Genomic DNA, 21,849 nt, shown 5'->3' with positions numbered 1-21,849 from the left:
ACGCCCACAGCCAGTTGACGGATTTATTGTTATGTCCAGGCCCTGGTTCAAGCTTCCCAAATGTCCAGGTATCCTGACACCTCTCCAGTCTTCCAAGTTCACTGCAAATCCTTGCTCTTCTCAGAAGCCATCGCTGAGACGATAGGTCACATCTCTTTCTCTTCTCCAAACTCCAGGTGGATTTATGGTCCGGAGTGTTGGTTCCCTTCCTTCGTCAATGCAAAGACCCCCTTTTAATGTCAGAAAATCACCTGCCTCAAATATAGTACCATGTGATGGATGGCAAATACGTAGTATCTAACGTGGCAGAACAGTAGAACCACAGGGGAGATTTAAAAAATTCCTAATGTCCAGACAGTACCCTAGAACAAACGAATCCAATCTCTAGGGGTGGCGCTCAGGTATGGTCATTCTCAGGCTCCCCAGGGCATTCAAATGGGTAGGCAAGTCTGAGAACCAATGAGCCGGCACATATCATTCCACACTCTGTGACACACTTCCTAACATGATTCGCATTATTTTTATCCTTGAAGGCCTCCTTCAACGAGTCTGTAGGCACCTAAAGTTAGGAATATGCCTGATATTTTAAGCTTTTGGTATTGAAAGTGTGGATCACAGACCAGCAGCATCACATCTGGGAGCTTGCTAGAAATGCAGATTCTCAGACTCCCTCCCCGAGATCTACTGATTCAGATCACCAGGAGGGCTTTGTAACAAGATCTCCTGCTGATCTGTATACACAGTGAGGCTTGAGAAGCGTGTTTAAGGTATGAAGACACTCTCTACAGCTCAAGGGTGGGACTCTCAAACCTCAAAAGACAACCAGGATGAAATAAGTATTTATTTACGTATTTTTACTTCACGACATCATTATCAACCCTTCTGGGCTTCTCCTTGGCCTGTACCTAGAGGAAAACAAACACTCCCTCTCTCCCTTACTAAGAAAGTCATCTCCAAATGTTTTCTGTTCAACAATGCTAGTCTCTGACATCCCCGGAGCACCAGTGAGCTCACTTCCCTTCCCTTGAACCCCTGACACACACCTATGATCATGGCCTAGGGTCGGCTTGCCTTGACCTTACAATTCTTATTCTTATAGGGATAGGGAACGGGAGAGGCTAGATAACTATGCAGCTTGGGATGGGCCTAACACATACGCTGCTTCCTTTCCCTAAGAGTAGAGAAAGAAAAGTTCACTTCTTGGCCTTTATATGCAAAGAACATACCTGAAAACCACATAAAAATAACTTTCATCTACCATTCTTCAAAGCACAATATTTATACATTTAAACGCACCATCTAAAAGTGGAAATTTGGCAAGTCAACATCAGTGGTTTTTTTAGGTGTGTGTTGTCCAGCTTTCCCACAGAGTACCCATGAAACGTCATAAATGCAGCTTAACGAGGGACTCACGAACAGAAATGCCACCATGTCTGTTTTCTGGCGCGGGGAGGGAAAGGAGTGAGTTCATTAAAATTCTGGTGATACGAGATCTGCTGTGAAGAAAAGTCATTTGCGTTAGTTTAAATTAGAATTTACACCTTGATGATGGTTAGAAATCTAGGAAAAATTTAAGAAGAGCAAGACCATGAAATGCCAGCCCATTAAGACAATTTGAATATATTTTTAGTCACTCGTCGCTCTTGGGGCTTGACTCCAGGCAAAGTGTTTGGCCTGATCATCAGTGGCACAAGGATGATTTTTTGAAAAGTGCATGTGAAATAGTTTCAAATGAAAATTCATCTATCGAATTCAACATCAACATAAAGGGACAACTCAACACGTGTTGGTATTTGTAAGACACCATTGAATAGGACATACCATTATTTTATACAGAGCCGAGAAAGGAAAAATGCTATGGATTACATCAGGACACGCCATTGATTGTCAGATGACTCTCAGTTTCAGAGACGATAAAATGTGGGAAGAAATGTGTCTTAGAGTTGTTGCAATTCGGTGTATTAAAAGCATAACATAAATGGCATTTTCATGAGACGGTGACAACTTTTCATGCCACAGATTTAAGGGTTGGTGTCACGGCAGCAACATCGCTCCTGGATAACAATGCAAAACTACCCTCTTAACTGGCTTTGCCAAAAGCTCAGCACCCCCATACGTGCTGCCTTTCTACCAAATAGTTGGGATTAATCCTAAAACCTGACTAATGTAAAAAAGCCAATGCTCTTCCTTTGGAGGCAAAATGGCGGCAAATCGCAGCCTACGGCACGGCATTCATTTTACTCATTGCAAACATGGCAGCATGTGGAGAGCAGTGTGCGTTTTTACCAAAAGGACGTCAACTGCGAAGAGGGGAAGAGTCAGGAGGGCGCACACCTCTAATTTCAAATGGGAACCCAGGCCTTGGTAGAGGCTTGTCTTGTGGTTTGGTAACGTGTCACTTGCGCTGATAAATGACACAAGTAAGATGCGTCCAGGCGTAGCCTGAGGGGCACGTAAGTACAGCTATCAGGATTCTAGAAGGAGAAACACTGATGTGCATCACAGTCCTTTGAGCTTCTTGCCAGTGATTTAGTTCTTTTTTCCCAGTAAACACAGTCAAAAAGACCTTGAGGGGCTAGAAAAAGCCAAAAATGAAACAGAAAGCTCCCATAAGGCACGTTCTAATTTAATAAGTGGATGAGTCATACTGAAGCACTTTTCTGGATAGGTGGACTGACAAGATTCCCCAGGAAGTTGCCAAAATTCCACTTCAAGTCACCCTGCATGGAGTTACATAAACCTCTTGAATTCTCTAGAAAAGGAAAGAGGAATCCCCACGGCAGCTTTGGAAGAGGGGGTGAGTGGCATACTCACGATGACTGGGAGGCCTTTCTTCTGAGTAAATAGTCCACCACATCGGGGTCGGTCTCCAACAGGCTGATCAGGACTTCGTTCTGGAGATCTGGCGGAACCTGGAGGGGCCAGACGTTGAGGTGTCAGTCAAACCATTCCGGAAGGGGGAGAACCAGTGTCACTGGCGACTTTACGGTAACATAAAACAGAGCCTAAAAGGTCGTAACAGAGCAGAGTGAGCAGAGTGGTTCACCAGTTAAAACCAAACCTATACCAACCCATAAAGCCAGTTTAATTCTTAGGACAAAGTGGATGATTGCCAAAAAGTCATACTCAATCCACATTGTCACACGTCCTATGACTGGAGATATAGCCTACTCACTTGGATACCTCTGTGCTTAGACTAGATTTTCTTGGCTTTGAATAAGCAAGACATCATGGTCAAGAGGGATGGTGTTCATAATTTATCGTCCAAATGGGGACACTTCCTAGAGTTCCTATTTATAATTATGCCAAGACAACGGACATAGATTATGATTGTTTTGGGCAGTTCTGGAACATAGGTTTATTAAGAGGGCGGCCCTTGAGCCAGACCGTATTTGAGTCCTAGTTCCGTTTATTAGCTGTAGGACCTTCGGCAAGGTACGAGACCTTTCTAGGTCTCCGTGTCCTCATCTGCAAAATGGAGAGAATGAGGTCCTCGCCACAAACGGTTGCTGGGGTGATCAAATGACTTACTACGTGTCGAGAACTTAGAACAGTACCTGGCAGAGAGCAAACATGCGAAAACATGCCGACGACTATATCTGCACGTGTCATTTTGTCACTCGAAGCCTGCACTTCCCCCCCTCCTCGCATCCTGGTCCATGGACAATGAAAAGGCTCTCGCTTTGGAATCTGACAAGGCATTCACTAGAATTCTGTGGGTGAGCGCCACGTGTTTCCCTAGGCTAGTCCACAGCGTGTTAGAAGACGGCCTTACCATGTTAAACCGCTTGTGTGAAAATGTTGTGTGAGGAAAGTCTGAACTCCACTCCACTGGGTTTTCTACTCTATAGACGCTGGTAGCTCAACTAACGGAAACTCAAGTTATTGAGAGAAAACAAAATTTCCGTCTGGTTCTCGCATACGAGGCCTCAGCGACCAGGCTCTTCAAAACTGCAGGGACAAGTGTTCACAGAATAAGGGGGCTGGTGGAGGAGTTTGCCTCCTGCCTCTTGAAGAACTCAACTCTTCTTGAGCTCTGAGAAGCTGGAAACAATTTTATTAATAAAAACAGGGATGACAAAGCAACAAAACGCTTTCCTTCTCTCATAAATCTGTCCCTCCCACTTCATCCCGAATCTTCATTAATCACAGTGCCAAACCCTACTCACACAAACTCAAAATCTGGGTTGCGTTCAAGCTTCTCTGTGTCCTTTCCCCTCCCTGTGCAGAACCAGGAGATCTATTCGATTTCATCTCTGTGAGGCCTGTTCCTACCTTCCCCTCTCTTCCATTCCATTGCAGTGATCCAAGTTTGAGCCCTCATGACCCCTTTGCAGCGGGCATCTGTTGGCCATTACCAGCTTCCATTTCCCTCTTGTTATAGCAGTTATGCCCCAAGTCCCCCAACCCTTAGCTCAGGGGTGATGCGTAAGCTGGTCTAAGGCCGCCATCATTCCCTTCCCAGACTACCACAGCTGCCTGTGGGACGGGTGTGCGGCCCCATTAGAGGTCACAAAAAGCCGGGAGGGTTTCCCTGAGGCATCTGAGGAGACAATGTGGGGCCAGAAGCCCCACGGGGCCTCAAGACTGTGCTGACGGTCCGAGGAACAACACCAAGAAATGGAAAGAAAGAAAAGGGTCTGTTGACAGCATTTGAGTCCTAGGTACAGCTCTGCCTGGAGCCGTATTTGCCTGTGGATTGTTCAGCTGTGTGGGCCTCAAGTTCCTTACAGCACTTAAAAGGTTTTAGTCCGAAAGAAAGATACGTCCTCGACGAACCCGCGACGCAGCAACTTGCTAACTTGTATACCCTCTGTTCCCTTCACCTCCGGCATCAAGTTTCTTCTCTGTGGGGTTGTCGGAGAGCTCTAATCAAGGCGCCTGCTCAGAAACCTTTTTATCCCCACTGCCGACGCCGTCGACTTGCTTGCTCGTCTTTGCCATTTTGTCCCCTGGCAGTCATCCTCACACACTCTCCATTGGCACCCCTGCACTTCTCCCCCGGGCCTCTCCCCACCCCGTTCCTTTAATTCATCACATAAATATTTGGCGAATGCCTCTCTTGAGTGCCAGGAGCTGGATGCTGGAACTCAGCTGCAAACCAAACAGACAGGAATCCCGGTCTCCTTGAAACTGACAACAAATATGGAAAGACCGGCCTTCAACAAATAAAGAAAACATAGCACGGGTCGCACGGAGAAAAACGAAGCAGAGGAGGGCGATGGAGAGGGGGGTGGGGCGGGGCAGGGAAGTGCAATTTAAGTAGGATGTCAGGTCACAGAGAAACTGACATCTTAACAGAGAACTGAAGTTGATGAAGGACTTGGAGAAAATCACTCCAAGCAGAAGGAAGAGAACAATCTCAGGATCGTGAGTCACGAGCAGAGAGGAGGCCCGGCGAGGCTGGAAAGAATGAGGAAGGAGGCGAGCGGTAGGAAGTGGATCAGGTGGCCAAGGCCAGATGCTGAGGAGTCTTACGGGTCATGAGAAGGACATCTGCTCTCAATCTAGGCGGTGGGGGAGTCACTGGGGGTTTCGAGCAGAGGACTAACGTGAACTGTCGTCACCGGCTGCCGCATTGAGAGTAGGTTGCGGGGGAGCAAGGGGTGAAGCAGGGAGCGCAGAGAGGGGCCGTCAACCTCTCCAGAAGAGAGGGACGGAGGGCTGAACCAGGATGCTGAGCCGATGAGAAATCTTGGGATCTTGGCGACAGTGAAGATAGAGATGATAGCGTTAGCTAATTTGCCGGCTGGAGGGACAAAGAGGGAGGGAGAGGGTGAACAAGAAAGGTGCCTGGAAGCACGGGGCTGCCACGGAGGCTGACCGGTGTACAGAAGCAGCAGCCAGAAGAGGCTGGAGGTCACGGCTAGGAGGGTGGCTTCGCTAGGGTAAGGGGACTGGCCTGTGGGACACCCGAATGAAAGATCCAGTAGGCAACTGGGAAGAGAAACTTGGGAGATATATCCCGATGGCATTTAAAGCTCTGCGACCAAGCCTAATGGCCTGGGAAGGAGAAGAGAAGGGACAAGCCTTTGAGGTCAAGGCTGAGGGATTCTGTCCTCTTTATTGCATACATTAAAAAAATAAAAAGACCGATAGGGGTGCCTGGTTGCTCAGTTGGTTGAGCACCCGACTCTTGCTCTCAGCTCAGGTCTTGATCTCAGGGTCGTGAGTTCAAGCCCCGCCTGGGGCCCCACGCTGGAGGTGAAGCCTACTTAAAAGAAAAAAAAAAAAAAAGACGGGTCATTTTTACTGTAAGTTTTTGAAACAGCACGGCCCCACAGATACACAGTATTATATCAATTTGTCAAAGAGTGATGCTTAAAGGGTAAAAATGAGAGGAGAGCTCCTGTTTAAAAGATGAACAGAAAGTGAAAAATAATATAAGCCCACAATGTATATCCTGAGCACTTTTTGAAAGAAATTCCCACGAGCAAATGAGGAAAAATATTTGCTTTTCATGCCGTTAGTTTAATTAAAAATTTTCCATCCTTAGACACGTAATAAGAAAATTTGCTCCAAGCCCCCATTCATTCCCACTGAGGAATCAACAGCCTTCATGCATATCCTTCAGGGTACTGCAAGCATCACAATATTAATTCTTTGAGAGTGTATGGTGTGTCTAATGATAAATTATTAACTTGGATACGCTATTAGAATAGGTTACGGGGAGCATCATTATTGAAAGCATAACTTTCCATAACATTCTGTTAAATCATTCTGTAATGCAGAGTTTTCACTCGTTCAACCGGGCTTGGTTCCCAACCAATTATAATCACTGAGGTTTATTTTGCGTAGCACGCACGACTTTTACTTGGTAACAAATGCAAATAGAAAGCGTCAGTGTTATAAATCTATCTATAGTTTCTTTTTAAAAGACCCCCAATGCCATTTTGGCTCGGGGACAGTATTTGCAAGTAAGTAAAAAGATATCATTTAAAAATGTAGATCCACGTATTGTAGGAAGGATAGGGAAAATTCTCCTATGTATTATGTAAGACTGACTACCCTGTACATGAGCCATTATTTTAATTTGTTTATTTATATCCCATCTTGTTACAAAATGATATAAAGCAGCTTTAAAAATTCATTTGATAACACCACATTTGTTTGTTTGTCATTAAGGAATGGCACAGAAAATTGGGGCCAGTGGGAAAATGAGGACAGAGAATTGGAAAGGATGCCTGGCACGGACTTTTAATATTCGTACAACAGCCTCTGGTGCTGTTTTCTCAATAATCCCTCCAATCTTTGCCCCTATCTGTGTATTTAATTTGCTATTATTTAATGAAACTGTCAAACTACTGGCTCAGTTCAGTTGGATGAGCGTTCATTTTCGGTGAAGTTCCATACTTAAGAGAGAAACAAAAGTTGAGGGAACGAACGGACAGGAAACAGGAGCTTACGTAAGTCAGAAATATCCAGACAGGCCATTCCTAGTTGCGCTCCATTGCAGGAATCGGGACGTTGTCAAAAGAATTTCTGAGTGAGATTCGATAGCCCCTGAGGTCCCGTTTTTATAAGCTTCATTGCTTATTATCAATTAGTGTAAACTTGGATACATCCATGATCTTCTTTTGGATTCTGTTCTTGCATCTCAAAGTCCAGGCATATCCTATGTGTCCCATTTGCCTTTATGGAAGTGTGTGAGGATCAGAAAGGCTGACGGATTTGAAAGCACCCTACCAATCGCCAAGAGGCTTAGAATAAAAGATTCTATTCGAAACAGACAAAACAATTAATAAACTAAACACTTAGAAGAAAAAAATAAAAGCAGATAACATGGAGATGGCCTCTATTTGTTCTGCGACTTTTTTCTAGGCTAACAGGCATCCATCTCTGCCTCTTTTCCTGTCCACTCACAGAGAAGCATCGCTCTCTTCTCCTCTGCTTAACACTTGGGTGGGTGACCAAGTGGTGGGATTTCCTCTTGATACATCTCTACTCCTGAACCCCACCCCCCGCCCTGAACTGCTAGAGTTAAAGTTTGTGACCAGTTGGCCGCTCATCTGCAATCGTCTTGAAGCCAACTCCACGTAGCTTCTCCCTTCTGGTTCCTTCTCTTCCGCCAGACCTCAAGACATCATTAGAAGGTAAGTTGCCTGAAGGCAGGGGTGGTCGGACTTGTCTGCCCAGAAGTGATACAGGCTCCCAGGGTTGTAATTCTCTTTCAGCTAGCCCCTTTCTCGGAGAGGGCGAGCACATGCCTGCCAATCCTGGCCAAGGTACCCCAAGTGGGGGTCTTGAAACATCTCTTTTCATCACGGGATGTGATGATGGCTGCGAGAGACACTGGAAATAACTGCGTCTTCTTCTTCCTCTTTGCTGCCTGCTCTTTTTTCTCCTGAAGCTCCTACCTGCACACCCATGACCGTTCACCTACTTACTCAAGTCAGTATTACGCTCTTCCAGAACACCAGCTCGGGTGGTGTTTTCTACCCAATGGATGCTCAAAAAACGTTGTCGGAATGGCTACAAATAATAAGCAAAAGAACCCAGAATTATTGGTCTTTATGGTATACACTTGTTCTGTTAGCTTCGTATGGATGCTTCTCCCTGCTTATAAGAGTACCAATGTCACGTTCTAGCAAAATACCCTTGCTATTAATTTCTAGAGTTGGCAAATAAACTTCCGTTCCCAACTGAGGATCGTGAGAAATTTTCTGACACGTATGCAAACTACTGTTCCCAGTCATATAAAAATGAGGGGTGCCCGGCTGGCTCAGTCAGTAGAGCATGCAACTCTTGATTTCCGGGTCATGAGTTCGAGACCCACGCTGGGCATAGAGATAACTTGAAAAAATGAAAAATGAAACGTATGACTCCATATTCAAACACATTTTATCTTTTTTCTTCTGGGATTCTGTATACAGCCAAACGGAAACTAAGGAGGAGGATTGCGAAGAACACATTAGTTTTTAAAATCAACCAGTTCTGCACATGTGAATGAAGAAACAGAACCCAGCCCCAGTGGCTTCTTCACTTACAATGTATTGTTTCACATCAAAATCTCTACTGGGTTTTAGTCAACTATTCAGTAAGTTTAGATATATTCCAAGGGTACCATTTATGGTTGTGTTTATCCGGAGACTCAACTCCTTAGCTCTTCATGTGTTCCTTCAGAGCAGAATGCTATTTCAAAAATCAAAAGAACTTTGGACTCTCCTGCTTCAGCGGAAAAATGTAAACAGTGCACATATGAACGGATAAAACTGTCACGATCAAAATCCACCCGATCAAATTAAAAATGAAACCTTGAACGACTGCCTAGGGCATAACTGCCATGGTGTAGTTTATTCTATAAACCACAGAGAGGGGAAAATGGTTCAAGTTCTCTCCATTTACTAAGTCACTACAACAAACCATTAGGGGCTTCTCGAAGAGCAATTCCCAGGACACAGCCCTATCGTACTTGCCTCTGGGTGTTCCAAACCAATATCCGTCCCTTTGCGCTGGACCACGAAGGATGCTTTGGCATTTAAAACTGCAACACTTTCCAGCAAAAGTAAATATCACTGGAAGTCATGGTGACATTTTTTTAAGTTAACAAACACACTGAAAGCAATCACTTGAGCTGTTTATGGGAGCCAAAGCTCAAACGTGGGCAGGCCCAGCCTAGAACCTTCTGTGTCACTGCGGTGGAGGATGGATTCCTATTATGTAAGGGGCTCTGGGTGCATCTGGAGGGTCAGAATGCATTTAAGTTCAACACATTTTTCTTAAGTGTCCGATACATGCGTGTTTGGCAACTAGGGCATGTTACTGAACAAACAGAGTCGAGGAGCCCAGGACCCGTGGAGATGGGGAAGGTGGGGGGAGATGCCAGGAAGGATGACGAAGAAAAACCAGCAGTCCTTGCTCCACGGCCACAGGGTAAAGGCGGTGAAACCCACTAGGGCCTCCGCCCCTCCCTGCCTGTGTGTCGCCAGGGGTGCCTGCGTTCTGTCACTGTGGGCAGGGACCAGGTGAACAGGCTCCAGAAGGAATGGGAGCTGGCTCTCACAGCCACCTGCCGGCCTGGACATCCAGCGGGGCAGTGTTACGATTCGTCCAGAGGGATGAACGCTGTTAATAGCACTCTGCTCCCCATTTTCAAACGGGCTAAAATTGCCTCTCTCTTCCTCCTCCAAATGGACTCCACATGCGAGACACCATATTAACGCACCTTGTCTTTGGGGGGCCTCATGCTGTAGAAATAATTCACTTAGCTGCCGCGTCACTTGGGCAAACTCTCTTGGCTTGCTCCTCACGACACGGTGCTGCTGAGGTACACAAAGACCGGCCTGAGCCCTGGGACGTAAGAAGTGGTTATTTAAAAAAAAAAAAGTGAAAAAAAACTAAACAGGGGTGCCTGGGTGGCTCAGTCGGTTAAGCGTCCAACTTCGGCTCAGGTCATGATCTCGTGGTTTGTGAGTTCGAGCCCTGCGTCGGGCTCTGTGCTGACAGCTCACAGCCTGGGGCCTGCTTCAGATTCTGTGTCTCCCTCTCTGTCTCTGCCTCTCCCCAGCTTGCACTCTGTCTATCTCTCAAAAAAAAACCAAAAACAAAAAACCCAAAACATTAAGAAAAAAAAAGCAACAGTGGTTGTATGAAAAAGGAAATGGAAATCATATAGAATTCTCCAGATACGTTGGTAGGGGGTGGTTTCCCATTTGATGACCCGGATCACTGCTTGACTCCCTTGGACTTGGCACGCAAAAGCGGTTTTAAGAAAATGCAATTTGCATCGGGGAATGGAGAGAACACAAAGCGGGGCTTGGCCTCCGAGCCTGGAATCCTCGTGTCGGCCTGTGACCCTTGCTCCGGGTTTTTCTCAGTTGAAAATTCCCATGTGGCGGGGCTGGTCCCCAGCTCCGGCCGACGAAGCAGCGGGGTGGGAGTGCGCTGGCGTTCCCACATCTCCGCGGCACGCTGGGCTCTTCACGGGCCTAGAAGGGGGTGCCGGCTCCACCTTCCCTCTCTCCAAAAAGGAGCCCGGGGAGGAATCAGTTAGTATCGGCCCTCAGAATGGGCTGACAGTTCTCTCCACTCTGCTCTGAAGCTCTTACTGATTCCAGGAGCAGCAATGACTTTTCTCTGGAGTTGCCAGCCTCGGTTATGTTATGTATGTCTGAGCAACGACTCTCAGAACGATGCACGCGCCAATGATTTAGTCGGGGAGTGCTTTCTGCCTTACAGAGATACCACAGACTGTTTCTGGATATGCATGACCCTTCTCTTTTATTTCCAGTGTTCCCAGAGAGCATCATTGCACGTTATCCAGTTATTCAACTGTTGATGTGCGAAATACAGGGTCATAATTTAAAGGCGAGGGGATCTAAGGGGTATGGGCACTGAACCAGAAACAAACAAACAAACAAACAAACAACAGAAATGCGTATTTTTCTGGCAATATATTGTTGCACTTATTCAACCAATAATATGTTATTGGCCTTTTGGAGCGCCAGTGGACAAAAGAAATGAGACTCCCTGCCTTCAGAAAGTTTGCACGTTCTATCAGGTTTCAATAAGCACAATAAATGAGTAAGTTATACAGCGAGTTAACAGGTGACGGGTGCTAGGGACTCTATACATGTGGGAGCAGGTCATGCTTCTACAGAGCCGGCAGGGTGGGCTTTGCCACAGAGGAGACACCTTTAAAAGTGCTGTGATAGGGCAGCATCTTATCAATTTCATGTAAGAAGAGCAGTGATCTTTCTTTTTTGCGTGCCTAGTCTATGTCAGTTCTTGTCCCAAGCGTCTTAAAGTGTCATTTCTAATTCTCAAAATGATCCTATAAATTAGGTGACTTCATCTCGCTTTTGTACTACGGGAAAACGAAGGCTTAGTGACGTTGAGCACGGGCCCGAGATCCCACAGCAAATATACAGCCGAGCACGGATTTGAATTCTGGTAGCGCCTTCCCCAGCTCATGGTCTTTCCCGCCTCTTGGGGATTCCCCAGGTTGTGGTTTCCCAAGGCGTGGTTCAGAGATGACCAGAACGGCCAGGAGGCGTTCATGAGAAAGTGTGGATTCCTGGGCCCCATCCCAGCGCTACCCCATCTGATTCTCTGGAGCGTGGCACAGGAATCTGAAGGTTGGGCAAATTTCCTTGCCACCCTGCTGCACGCTCAAGTTTGAGAACGACTGTTACCATCTGCTGCCCTGAGTTTTGATAGCGTGCTCATGATGGCTGTTATCAGGACCTCTCTCCAGCTCTAGCATTTCCGAGCCAGCGTCCGAGAAGCAAACAACGGGTGTGCTAGCCCGTCCTAGCCAGACTCTGGAACCGTGCGTCAGCCTCTGGATCTAGGCGCCTGTTGTGTATGACGAGACAAAGCCAGGTTCTTCTCCGCCTTTTCTCATTAACTCACATACTGGCCACGTGGGAGAGGCAGTCCCAACATCAGAAAATGAAGGACATTACTAACACTCAGAACAAACCCTGGGTCCTCGCCAGGCCTCTGCGGGTCTCTCTAGCCCTTCTGTCCATTCTTCGAAGGAAGCACTGCCTCCAGGCAGGTGCATTCTGCCTTCACGGACAAACTCGCAGCCACCTTTTCTGACAGGTCTTCCTGTCTAATGCCAACGGGGAACAAAGCCTTCCTTTCGGAGCTCGTAAATCCTTCCGAAAGCTGTGAAATGGCACAACGGCTAACACACTTCAACCATCAGGCTTCAGCCTTCCTTGTTTGGAGTTATTGTACTAATTCCGAAAGCTTCTTTGAAAACACAAAACAAAATGTGTCCGCCCACGCAGAGCAGCTGTGCCAACGCAGCCGTCGGCTTTGGTATAACCAACTAGATTCTGAAATGCCAAATATGCCAAGACAGCATACAAAGTGATGGGATTCTTTTGTGCTTTGTAGAAATAAAAGAGACAAAATCAGTGTGAGGGCATAGAGCCACGTAGAGTTTAGAACTAGAAGGGAGCTTGGATCTTGTTCGTTCTAACCTCGTCCTTTGATAACTAAAGAGGTGGAAATCTCAGAAGGTGACGTCACAAAGTTGATGTGTGGCAAAGACGGGGCTATAGCCAAGTTTTCTGACTCCAGAGTCGGTTTGCTTTTCACGGGCCCTGGCCTGGGGTCTCTGGCCCACCTCTCCCCCTACCTCACAATTTTTTTTTTCCTCAATACACAATTCCCATCATCTGTCTAAGGAAATCAAGAATGCTTATAGTAATGGCTCACATACTCTGACAAAGGTGTCCTTAATTCCCCCGCGTTTAAACCTTTTGATATGTATAAGGAGTAAAGATTAACAATACGGAAATCATATGTCCCAGAACTACCATGGAGTCACTCATTAATTCAACCACTATCGCTTGGGTTTCTACCATGTGTCAGGCACGGGGATAATGCTGTAAAGGAAGTAGATGGTAAAGGCCACAAATTCATCCCGTCATGGAGCTTGTGTTGTAGTGGGGAAACACGCAACAAACAAGAGAAATGAGTACAAACCCTGTGTTAGTAGTGATGAGTGTACATGGTGGGCGGGGGGAGGGGCTGTGTCGTAGACAAGGTGGCCAGGAAAGGCCTCACTGAGAAGTAAAGACCACAACTGGGGAGCACAAGTAGGAGCTACTACCCAAGAAGACTCTCAATATCAATCTCTACTGAGAACAGCAAGCGAAAAGCATGTTTGGAAAATGCTGGAAAAGGTGGAAGACTGTGTTCTTCCGCTGTTTGTAGTAGTCCGGGTGGCAGGAAATGGGAAGGAGGGGAATGACACAATGAAAATGGCGGCAACTGTGCTTTCAAGGAGGCCGAGACTGGCTGTGTTAGCATCCGACTGGATGAGAAATGCCTGATGGTTTGTGGTTTTATCTAAAGAACTTTGCTTAGAATATAGAATTTAGAGAACAGAATTAAGATTGGCAAGAGGTATTCTTTTGTTAAAAAAAAAAAATCCAGAGAGCATGAAGTAATGCCAAGATGACTTGGCAAGATGATATGTGACTTAAAACTTGAAGAAAATGTTGAGAAGTTCAGATATTTGACTCATCCCAACATGTAATTAATTATGAGCATTTTGGCTGAAGTGTGAAACTTATATACAAGCAATGACTAATTCTACATTTTTTTGAGAGCTTATTGTGTGCAACACAGGGACGGCGCTTCAGAGAGTCAAAGATGAGGGAGAGCCCGCTCTGCCTCAGTGAACTTTTCATTGTATGTAAATCCCTTTTCTCTTCTTCCTGGGCACCCAGCAGGAATCCATTTCCCAGCTTCCCTTGCAGTTAAGTATGGCTTGCGTGATGGGATTTGAGTAGCCATGATGGATGGCCCTTCTGGGTTCTCCCATAAAATCCTAGGGGGTCGCAGGGTCTCAAGATGCAAGGAGCTAAAGTCCCTAAATTGTTAGCTGCAAGGCCGTCTGACAAACATCTGATTAAAATTTATGTCAACAAGGTATTTACGTCTGTTGTGCAAAAATACTGAGACTTGAGCCAGCTCATGTGGCCCGACTGATACAATTATTAATTAACGTTTGCACAGAATTTTACAGTCTGCAGAATGTTTTCACATATCAAATGATTCTGGGCACCACCCTGGGAAATAGGTCGTATTTTTATTTTTTTCCCACTTCACGGAAGCTGAAATCGATGCTTATTGAGCGCTGAGTTACTGGGTCACGATCACACAGGTAAGACACGGAGGGCAAAGATTCTAAAGCACCGGCTCTCAAATGTACAAAAAAATATATAATAATTGGTGTAAGACAAGCATGGAAGTAAATCTAATGCGAGGCATTTGATAAATGTAGACGAAATACTAAGGAGATTCAAAAGAGGGAACTAGCATACTCGGGAAGAAGCCACACGAGGCTCTAGCAGAATAGGTAAGATTTATGATGAGTGCTTGCAAGTTGACAGGACAAATGGGAGAGGAAACATGGAGAAAGTTCCTGTACATTCTGATATGCGATAGGAGTGGTGAACAGAAATAGAAGAGAGCTGGCATTTGTTCTAATGTTTCAAGGGAAGTGGGAGTGAGCGGGGTGGTGTTTTGAAGCAAAACAGGAACTGGTAATTCAATACAAATAAAAAAGAATATTTATTGAGTGCCTGCCAGATGGAGGGCCTTCCAAAAGTGCACAGAGGATACAGAGAGGAGATAACGAGGGCACAGCCCGTGTTTCAAATGCATTTATAAACTACTAAGGGAAATAGTCATAAATGACTGTAACACAATGTTGAGTAGGATAAACATCAATAAGAACAGTAATGGAGTTCACGGGACAGAGAAGTGACATGAGAAGGACACGGGAGAGAGAGGTGAGGCTTCGTGGAGCAGCTAGAATGTCAAGATGGACCTTGCAGGAGGTGCCATTGATGGAGACGGTCATGAATTACATGAATTCATGAGGGCCACACATAATTCCCCAAAGAAGGGTTTTATCAATACTTTGAGCAAGGACATTGCTACCTGAATAATTAAATGACTCCAAATTGTGACCGTTGTTTAGGGGCCGACGAAATGAAATTTATAACTTGGGTAGGTTTGTTTAAACATGGAATCGCAAATTTCCAGTGGCATCACAGCTATGTGAATTTCTACGTCTGCTGAAACTGTCTGGTTGCCGACGAATTCAGGCAACGACCGGCACTCTAGAGCAGAACACGGTGTGCATGGGTCTCATTATGCCATTAAAGAGAATTAATAGGCCATTTACTGAGATGTCGTGCAAAAGAAGAGCCACTTACCATGAACAGGGCTTCATAATTTTCAATCATCTTCTGTACCACAGCGATGATGGCTGTGCTCTCCTCAGCCCGGGCTGAACTCTGGACCGAGAATTCTTTGTCTGAGGATTTCTGCTTGTGCAGCAGGTTGGGTCCAAATATGGTGGCCAAGTTTAGAGATGTCATTTTGTTCCCAGTGACCTACAAGAGCGGGGAATACAAGGACTGATGTTATTTTTGCTTTTCAAACTGCTGGGTGGTTCGGTAATCGAAGGAACCTTTTCCCCTTTCTTTTCTGCAAGGACTGTATCATTTCTGGAAGAATCCATGAGGAGCACTGTCATTTTCCTTTTGCTTCGTATCTTGGATTGACTCTCATAGCTCCCTGTTCATTTCAATAGCATATTAAGCACAATTTTACGTCTCTAAGTTATTCGTTGTGAAACCGGCACTCTATAAAATGTCTACCCTGTCTGCTTTTAAAAACTACTGATGTCCGTCCATCCATCCATCTAACCAACCATCCATCCATCTATCCACCAGGCAGCCTTCCATCTATCCCTGCATCCATCCCTGCATCCATCCATTCATCATCTCTCTATTAAATCACCCACTAAGCACCTACCATAGGCTATACAGTTTTCATGGATTCTCACTATTTAAACAATTTTCAACAATGATGACACTACAGTCCTTATTTTAAAGAGTTCACTTTCTAGAGGGGAAACAGACATATCAGGCCCAAGTGGTGAGTACAAAGTATGAAGCCATCAGCTCTGGAGGCCCCCGGGACACTCCAAAGAGGTGGCAATATTTGCACAACACCATGAAGGAAGAAGCGGAGGGGCTGGGGCAAGGGACAATTCCACTGCAGGAAGAACGCTGGATGCGAAAACAGAAACACGTAAAACACATCGAGGCATGCCAGTGCGGCAAAGGGCGCTGCAGGAGAGGCAGGCAAGGCCATTGCCGCGAGTCCCCCGGGGGGCTAGACTGCCCTTGGGCGAGAACCACCGATCCAGCCACATGTTTATTTCTCTTGTTGATACGAGTTGAAAATCGAGCAATGCAGGGATACGTCCGGGAACCATGGCTGCTCAGCCTGGGAAGATGTGCCCAACCTTCGAGGGGCACCCGGGCACACAGAGCAGAATTCAAGAGTCCGGGTTCACAGCCACGAGAGACTCCTGGTCTGACCCTTGTCCTGGGGAGCCCTGAGCTTGCGGCTATCCGGCCCTGCCACCCCTGCGTGGCCCCGAGTGGCACACAGTGGGTGCTATTTTTGGAAGGGGAGCCTGTTTTCAGGTTTCCTGCCAAGTGAAATGCTTTTGAATGGTCAACACTGGGAATTTTCAAGGAAGTGCTCTTTGTGTAGGACGGTTCAACTATTTTGTCTCTGTTTTATTTCATTCATATAAACCCTGCCATGTTTTTTCCCTTTATTTTTCATTTCTCTTCCTGGAAGTTTATGGCTAAGGATAAACTGAAATAGGTGTCATTTTCAAATTCACCCCTTGAGAGCTCAGGCATCTCGAGGGCCTCCCCTCCCCACCTCTTAAAGTCCTATCAGGGTTTTCCCTGATTTTTTTTTTTTAACATTAACAAATAGAAGATTTTGTTTTCTTTTAAAAGAATGTTTAGTACAAGGACGATCCAGAACTCGGTTTCCGTTCCCTTCTTCTCCTGTTGCTATTCTGGGAATGCAATTCAATCCGTCTGTAAAATTGTACATAGATCCCAGCTGCAGACCATGCTGCTGGGGCTTGTTAACGCATTTTTGTTTTGTTTTGATCTGTCTTTGGTTTACTGCTTTTGAACCTGGAAAGGAGACTGTTCACAGACAGCCTTCACTCTTGTGCTCGTGTGTCAGCATCTACGTATCCATATGTCCAGGTCATAACCATGTGCGCTTGGGGGCAGTTCGCTAGTTAATGATTAGCCAGCCAATTAAAGGAACAGTTTTATCTTTACCCAATAAGCATCCTAGATCATTTCTAAACAGAATATGACTCGCTCACATGTATTACAAGTTTGGCACGTACAGTCACCGGAGTAGGAACTTCCCACGGGCTGTTTCAACTCCTTTGCACTATAAGCTCATGAAGCAGCTGGGCTGTTGTCCTTTTTCGACAGGCAGGGAAGTGATGCCCGGAGCCCAGACCCGAGAAGCCACCCTGCATCTTTGTCCCAACCCTGCGCCTCCCACCCGTCACCCTTGCATGCTGGCCCCCGGCCCCTGTCACAGAATATGGGGCAATGGGAACACTAGCTTTAAAGGGTCGGGGGAGCTGGACTCAGGGTAGGGAGAGCGAGGCAGTGGGCCTGCTTCGGTTCCAAAGCCAACCTCCCATTTTGTAGAGGTATGCACCTCCTCAAAGATCACTAATGTCAGCTTTATGTTGGTGGCTCATGACTCCTTTTGTGCCTCGTAGACTCTTTGAAGAAACGAGGCCAGCCATGGACTCTCTCACCCAAACGGTGCATAGTTATACCACATTTTCCGTGCGATACCAGAGGGTTCCTGGACAACCTGGGAACCCACGGCTCAAGAGGTCTCAGTTATGTTCCTGCAATATTCTTTCTAAAAGAAATGAAATCTTTCGTACATTTGGGAATTTCTCTTCTCCCCCAAGGAGCAAAGCAGATAGTAAACAAAATGGAATGAAACAAAGCAAACACTGATAGCTAAACACCCTGATTTGCTAAAATACCATTCTTTTCCCCAAGAAAAGCACTGACGGACGAGCCAACAATTTTCCCCAGGTCTGTCTTTTCAAAATCTGTAAGATCCTAGCAGTTAGGGATGCAGTAAATTTTAGGTGCCAGTTCGAAAGGAAATATTATGTTCATTTTATCGAGGAGAAAAAGGACCTCCCCCACCCAACTCTGTACGTTTCCCTCTTCCTCTGTTTTACAGAAACAAGTTCATGTGGCAAGGCGCTGGCTAGACCCTGTGTGAGCCTCCAAGCTTCTAGATGTGCTGGCCCCCCTTCTTCATGCTCCGAGCCATAACAACTACCCAACAAATAGATAACGCACCTAACCCAAACCACCAAACAGGGAAGGGGAAAAGTCGAAAATTGCTTTGTTTCTTGACGGTAGTTTACAGTTTGATTTTTGCCTCCCTCCACTGCGCTCGGCCTGTATTCTCTACCACCAAACATTAAGCCAACAACCTCTCTCTAGTTCCTCTCCGTCCGCTCCTACTTTGACCAGAGGGGTTTTTTGCTAATTCCCATCCCTGAGCGGAGCTGACATTCGATCCCTACACGCCCGCTGATGCGCGGTTTAAACTCAGTCTCCTCGGTGATGCCCCTCTTTACTTTTCTGGACCACACTCGCCACTTTTTCTCTGCAGCTCCGGAGTGAGTCCTCACTGCATTCCCTAATTCTCTCTTTGCCTTGTGTCCTTGCCTCCGCCACCTCCCAGAGGCCACAGCTTCCGAGGAAGAGTAATACGAAAATTCCTGAACAACAACACTCACTCGTTTAGAGGAACTCAGATAGGTGCTCAGGATGTACGCGATTCAAATGCCAAGGCCACTGTTACGTGGAGACATTTACAACGTGAACTGCTGGTTTCCATATTGCTATTTATACAAAAGCCTCCCCACTTGCTCTCTCCCTGACTCTAACCAATCTACAGCGTGGGTGATACTACCTTAGTGGAATCCTTCCAGAGATTCAGGGCTTAAAAGAATTAAGCACCTATTCCCTTACAAAGGCATTCAGCACTCTACAAACACAGCTCAATTTCCCCTCAAACCTCACCAGCACTTTCCCACTCTATGGCCTTTACTCGAATCTAAGATGGCTGCGTGGGCCACCTGTTTTCCCATGACTTCGAACCAATTCACAGAAACAGCACTCTCCTCATATTTCCCCTGCTGCTTTAACGTTTGATTCCTAGCCCTTCGTTTTGATTCAAGGTTTAGGCCAAGGGTGTCCAGAAACCCTTGCGAACTCTTGACTCCCTGTACAACCTTGCTGTTACTGGGATATCTGCATATTCCTTAGAGTAAACCACTCTTCTCAACCGCTGTGCGGTGCCGGTCGAAGAAGTTTTATCCCCAAAGCTCAGAACTCAGGTTTAGGAAGGTTAATAGATTTCTCCAAGAACACATGGCCACTTAGTTATAAAAGCTACTGAGTGTTCTCAACCAGGGGTGACTTTTCCCCCCTCCCCCGGCCCCGACAGGATCCTTGGTAATGTCCAGAGATGCTTTCGGTTGGTCACACCTGGGGAATGGCGGGGAGCTGCTACCGACAACAGGTGGGCCGAGGCCAGAGATGCTACTAAGCATTCCAGAATTCACAGGGTAGCCCCTACAACAATTCCCTGCTCCCAAACATCAATCGCACGGGAGCTGGAAGACCTTGAACTAGACCCCCAGTGGAGGGTTTTTCCTAATTTCTGTTCTAGATTTCTGCTCTTAGTAAGCTAGACCACTTTGGGTTTGAGCCACCGCTGTAACTACTAGTCACTAGACCGCCCCGCCCCCTCTTCAATATGACAACTTTGCGTGAATTGGAAGAAGGAGCCCCTTCCTCAAGATATTTTCGTGCCACCTTCTGGGCTACTGTCTTACTAACTCTGCAAATCCACAGCGACTGTGGGGTGCACGGTGCCCTCCCCCAGAGTTGTGAAATGCACAAGTAAGCAACGCGCACAACCGTAAGTGGAGCTCCCCGTGGGCCACGAGGTAAGTTACTTAGCCCCTCTAGGCCCCGGTTTCTACCTCTGAAACACGGAGGCAACTATATCTGTCTTGCGTAGGGGAGGATGCGCTGTAACGTATGGAGCCCCTGGAGCACAGCCAGCACGAGGTGGGAGATACATCAATGGAAACATGCTAAGTTTCATTGGGACCTGTCTAGGAGTATTTTCTACTTTCGGGCATAAGTAAGGGAGGCCTGTTCCGCCCTTGGACGGAGCGTCTGAAAATGAATTCTAAAAAACGCGAGAGTGACTTCAATTGGACTTTCTGCTTTCCTCGCTGCCTCCTTAATCACACAGACAGGGTCCTGCCTCTACCCAATGATTAGGCAGAGGAGTCGACAGTTTCTGTTACATCAGTAGCTGATAAAGGACGACACCCAGACGGGTAATATAACTACTTAACAATTATGAGAATTACAGCATATCCCCAGAAGAGCTGTGTCTGCTGAAATCAGGTGTCAGTGCCATATTATGAAGCCTAAAGTCAGCAGAGGGTTCACTAACTATCACTACTATAGAGATAAATGGCTAACTCAGGAAAGTTCCGTCCTTACGCCAACTGGAAGGTTGAAGATAAGAACTGCAAAACTGTCGTTCTGGATTAAAGTGAAAACATATATATGTTTTCATATATATATATATATATATATATATATATAGTGTGTATATATATATATATATATATATATATATACACAACCATGATTTTTAGCAAAGAAATTTGACAAACAGAACAGAATCCATGATAGAGCTGAGTTCTGCTTAACAAGGATTGAAGAGAAAAGTTTCTGTGTTTAAATAAATTTGGAATGCCTTTGGCCTCTTCTCATCTGATTTGTAACGAGTGTCAGCGTAGTAAAGGGTCTGAGATCACCTGGGGAATCCAAGGTCAAGAAGTATGACGGCGTGGTATCCAAAAGGCAAACAGATCTCTTGGTAAGGTCAAGATTAAACAGGATGCTGGCTAAATGGTCACCTGAAATTGAAGCCGGCATCTCCTTTGCCCAAGGGTGAAACCAAAAAACACCTCGAAGCATATGAGTGTGACCAAAGAGAACCAGAGCCCAGGACTTCAAATGGGCAGAGGGTGGGGTCACACTAGGGCCTGAGTGGGGACCGGGCTCAACAAGAACATCCCAAAAGGGCCCACAGGACCGTGCAGTTCCTTCACCTGGTTTGGAAGCAGGACTGACCCTCCGTTGCATTGAGCCGGCCTGTCTTGGCGGGACGGTTTAAGGAGAGAAAGGATACCAGACTTGTAACTATCGGGCAGATGGGAGCTTGAGGGACAAACTGGAAGAATAACGTGGCCTCATATTTGGGCTTCAAGTGAAAGAAGCAGATCGAATTAATTACAAAGACAGCAATCTTCCCCCATCCCCATGACTCCATGTGGTTCATGATCCTAAGCCCCTCCGTAGCTCATTTGTTTGTCTTCTTCATACAAACGGAGATTCAAGG

At 46.2% G+C, this 21,849-nt stretch overlaps 1 protein-coding gene across 6 annotated transcripts in view; it reads right to left on the bottom strand.

Moving 5' to 3' along the window:
• Nucleotides 1-21,849, bottom strand: part of ARHGAP6 (Rho GTPase activating protein 6) — a 452,363-nt gene that overhangs the window by 15,051 nt on the left and 415,463 nt on the right. For all 6 annotated transcript variants that reach the window (XM_081792904.1, XM_081792906.1, XM_081792907.1 and 3 more), the window contains 2 exons: nt 15,690-15,869; nt 2,815-2,912 (listed from right to left, as the gene is read on the bottom strand). In XM_081792904.1, coding sequence (XP_081649030.1) covers nt 2,815-2,912; nt 15,690-15,869 — 278 coding nt within the window. The remainder of the gene's footprint in view (nt 1-2,814; nt 2,913-15,689; nt 15,870-21,849) is intronic.

The sequence above is a fragment of the Panthera onca genome, chromosome X (assembly GCF_046562875.1).
Source record: "Panthera onca isolate mPanOnc1 chromosome X, mPanOnc1 haplotype 2, whole genome shotgun sequence".
NCBI lineage: Eukaryota > Metazoa > Chordata > Mammalia > Carnivora > Felidae > Panthera > Panthera onca.
This window is presented reverse-complemented; position numbering and strand designations above follow the sequence as displayed.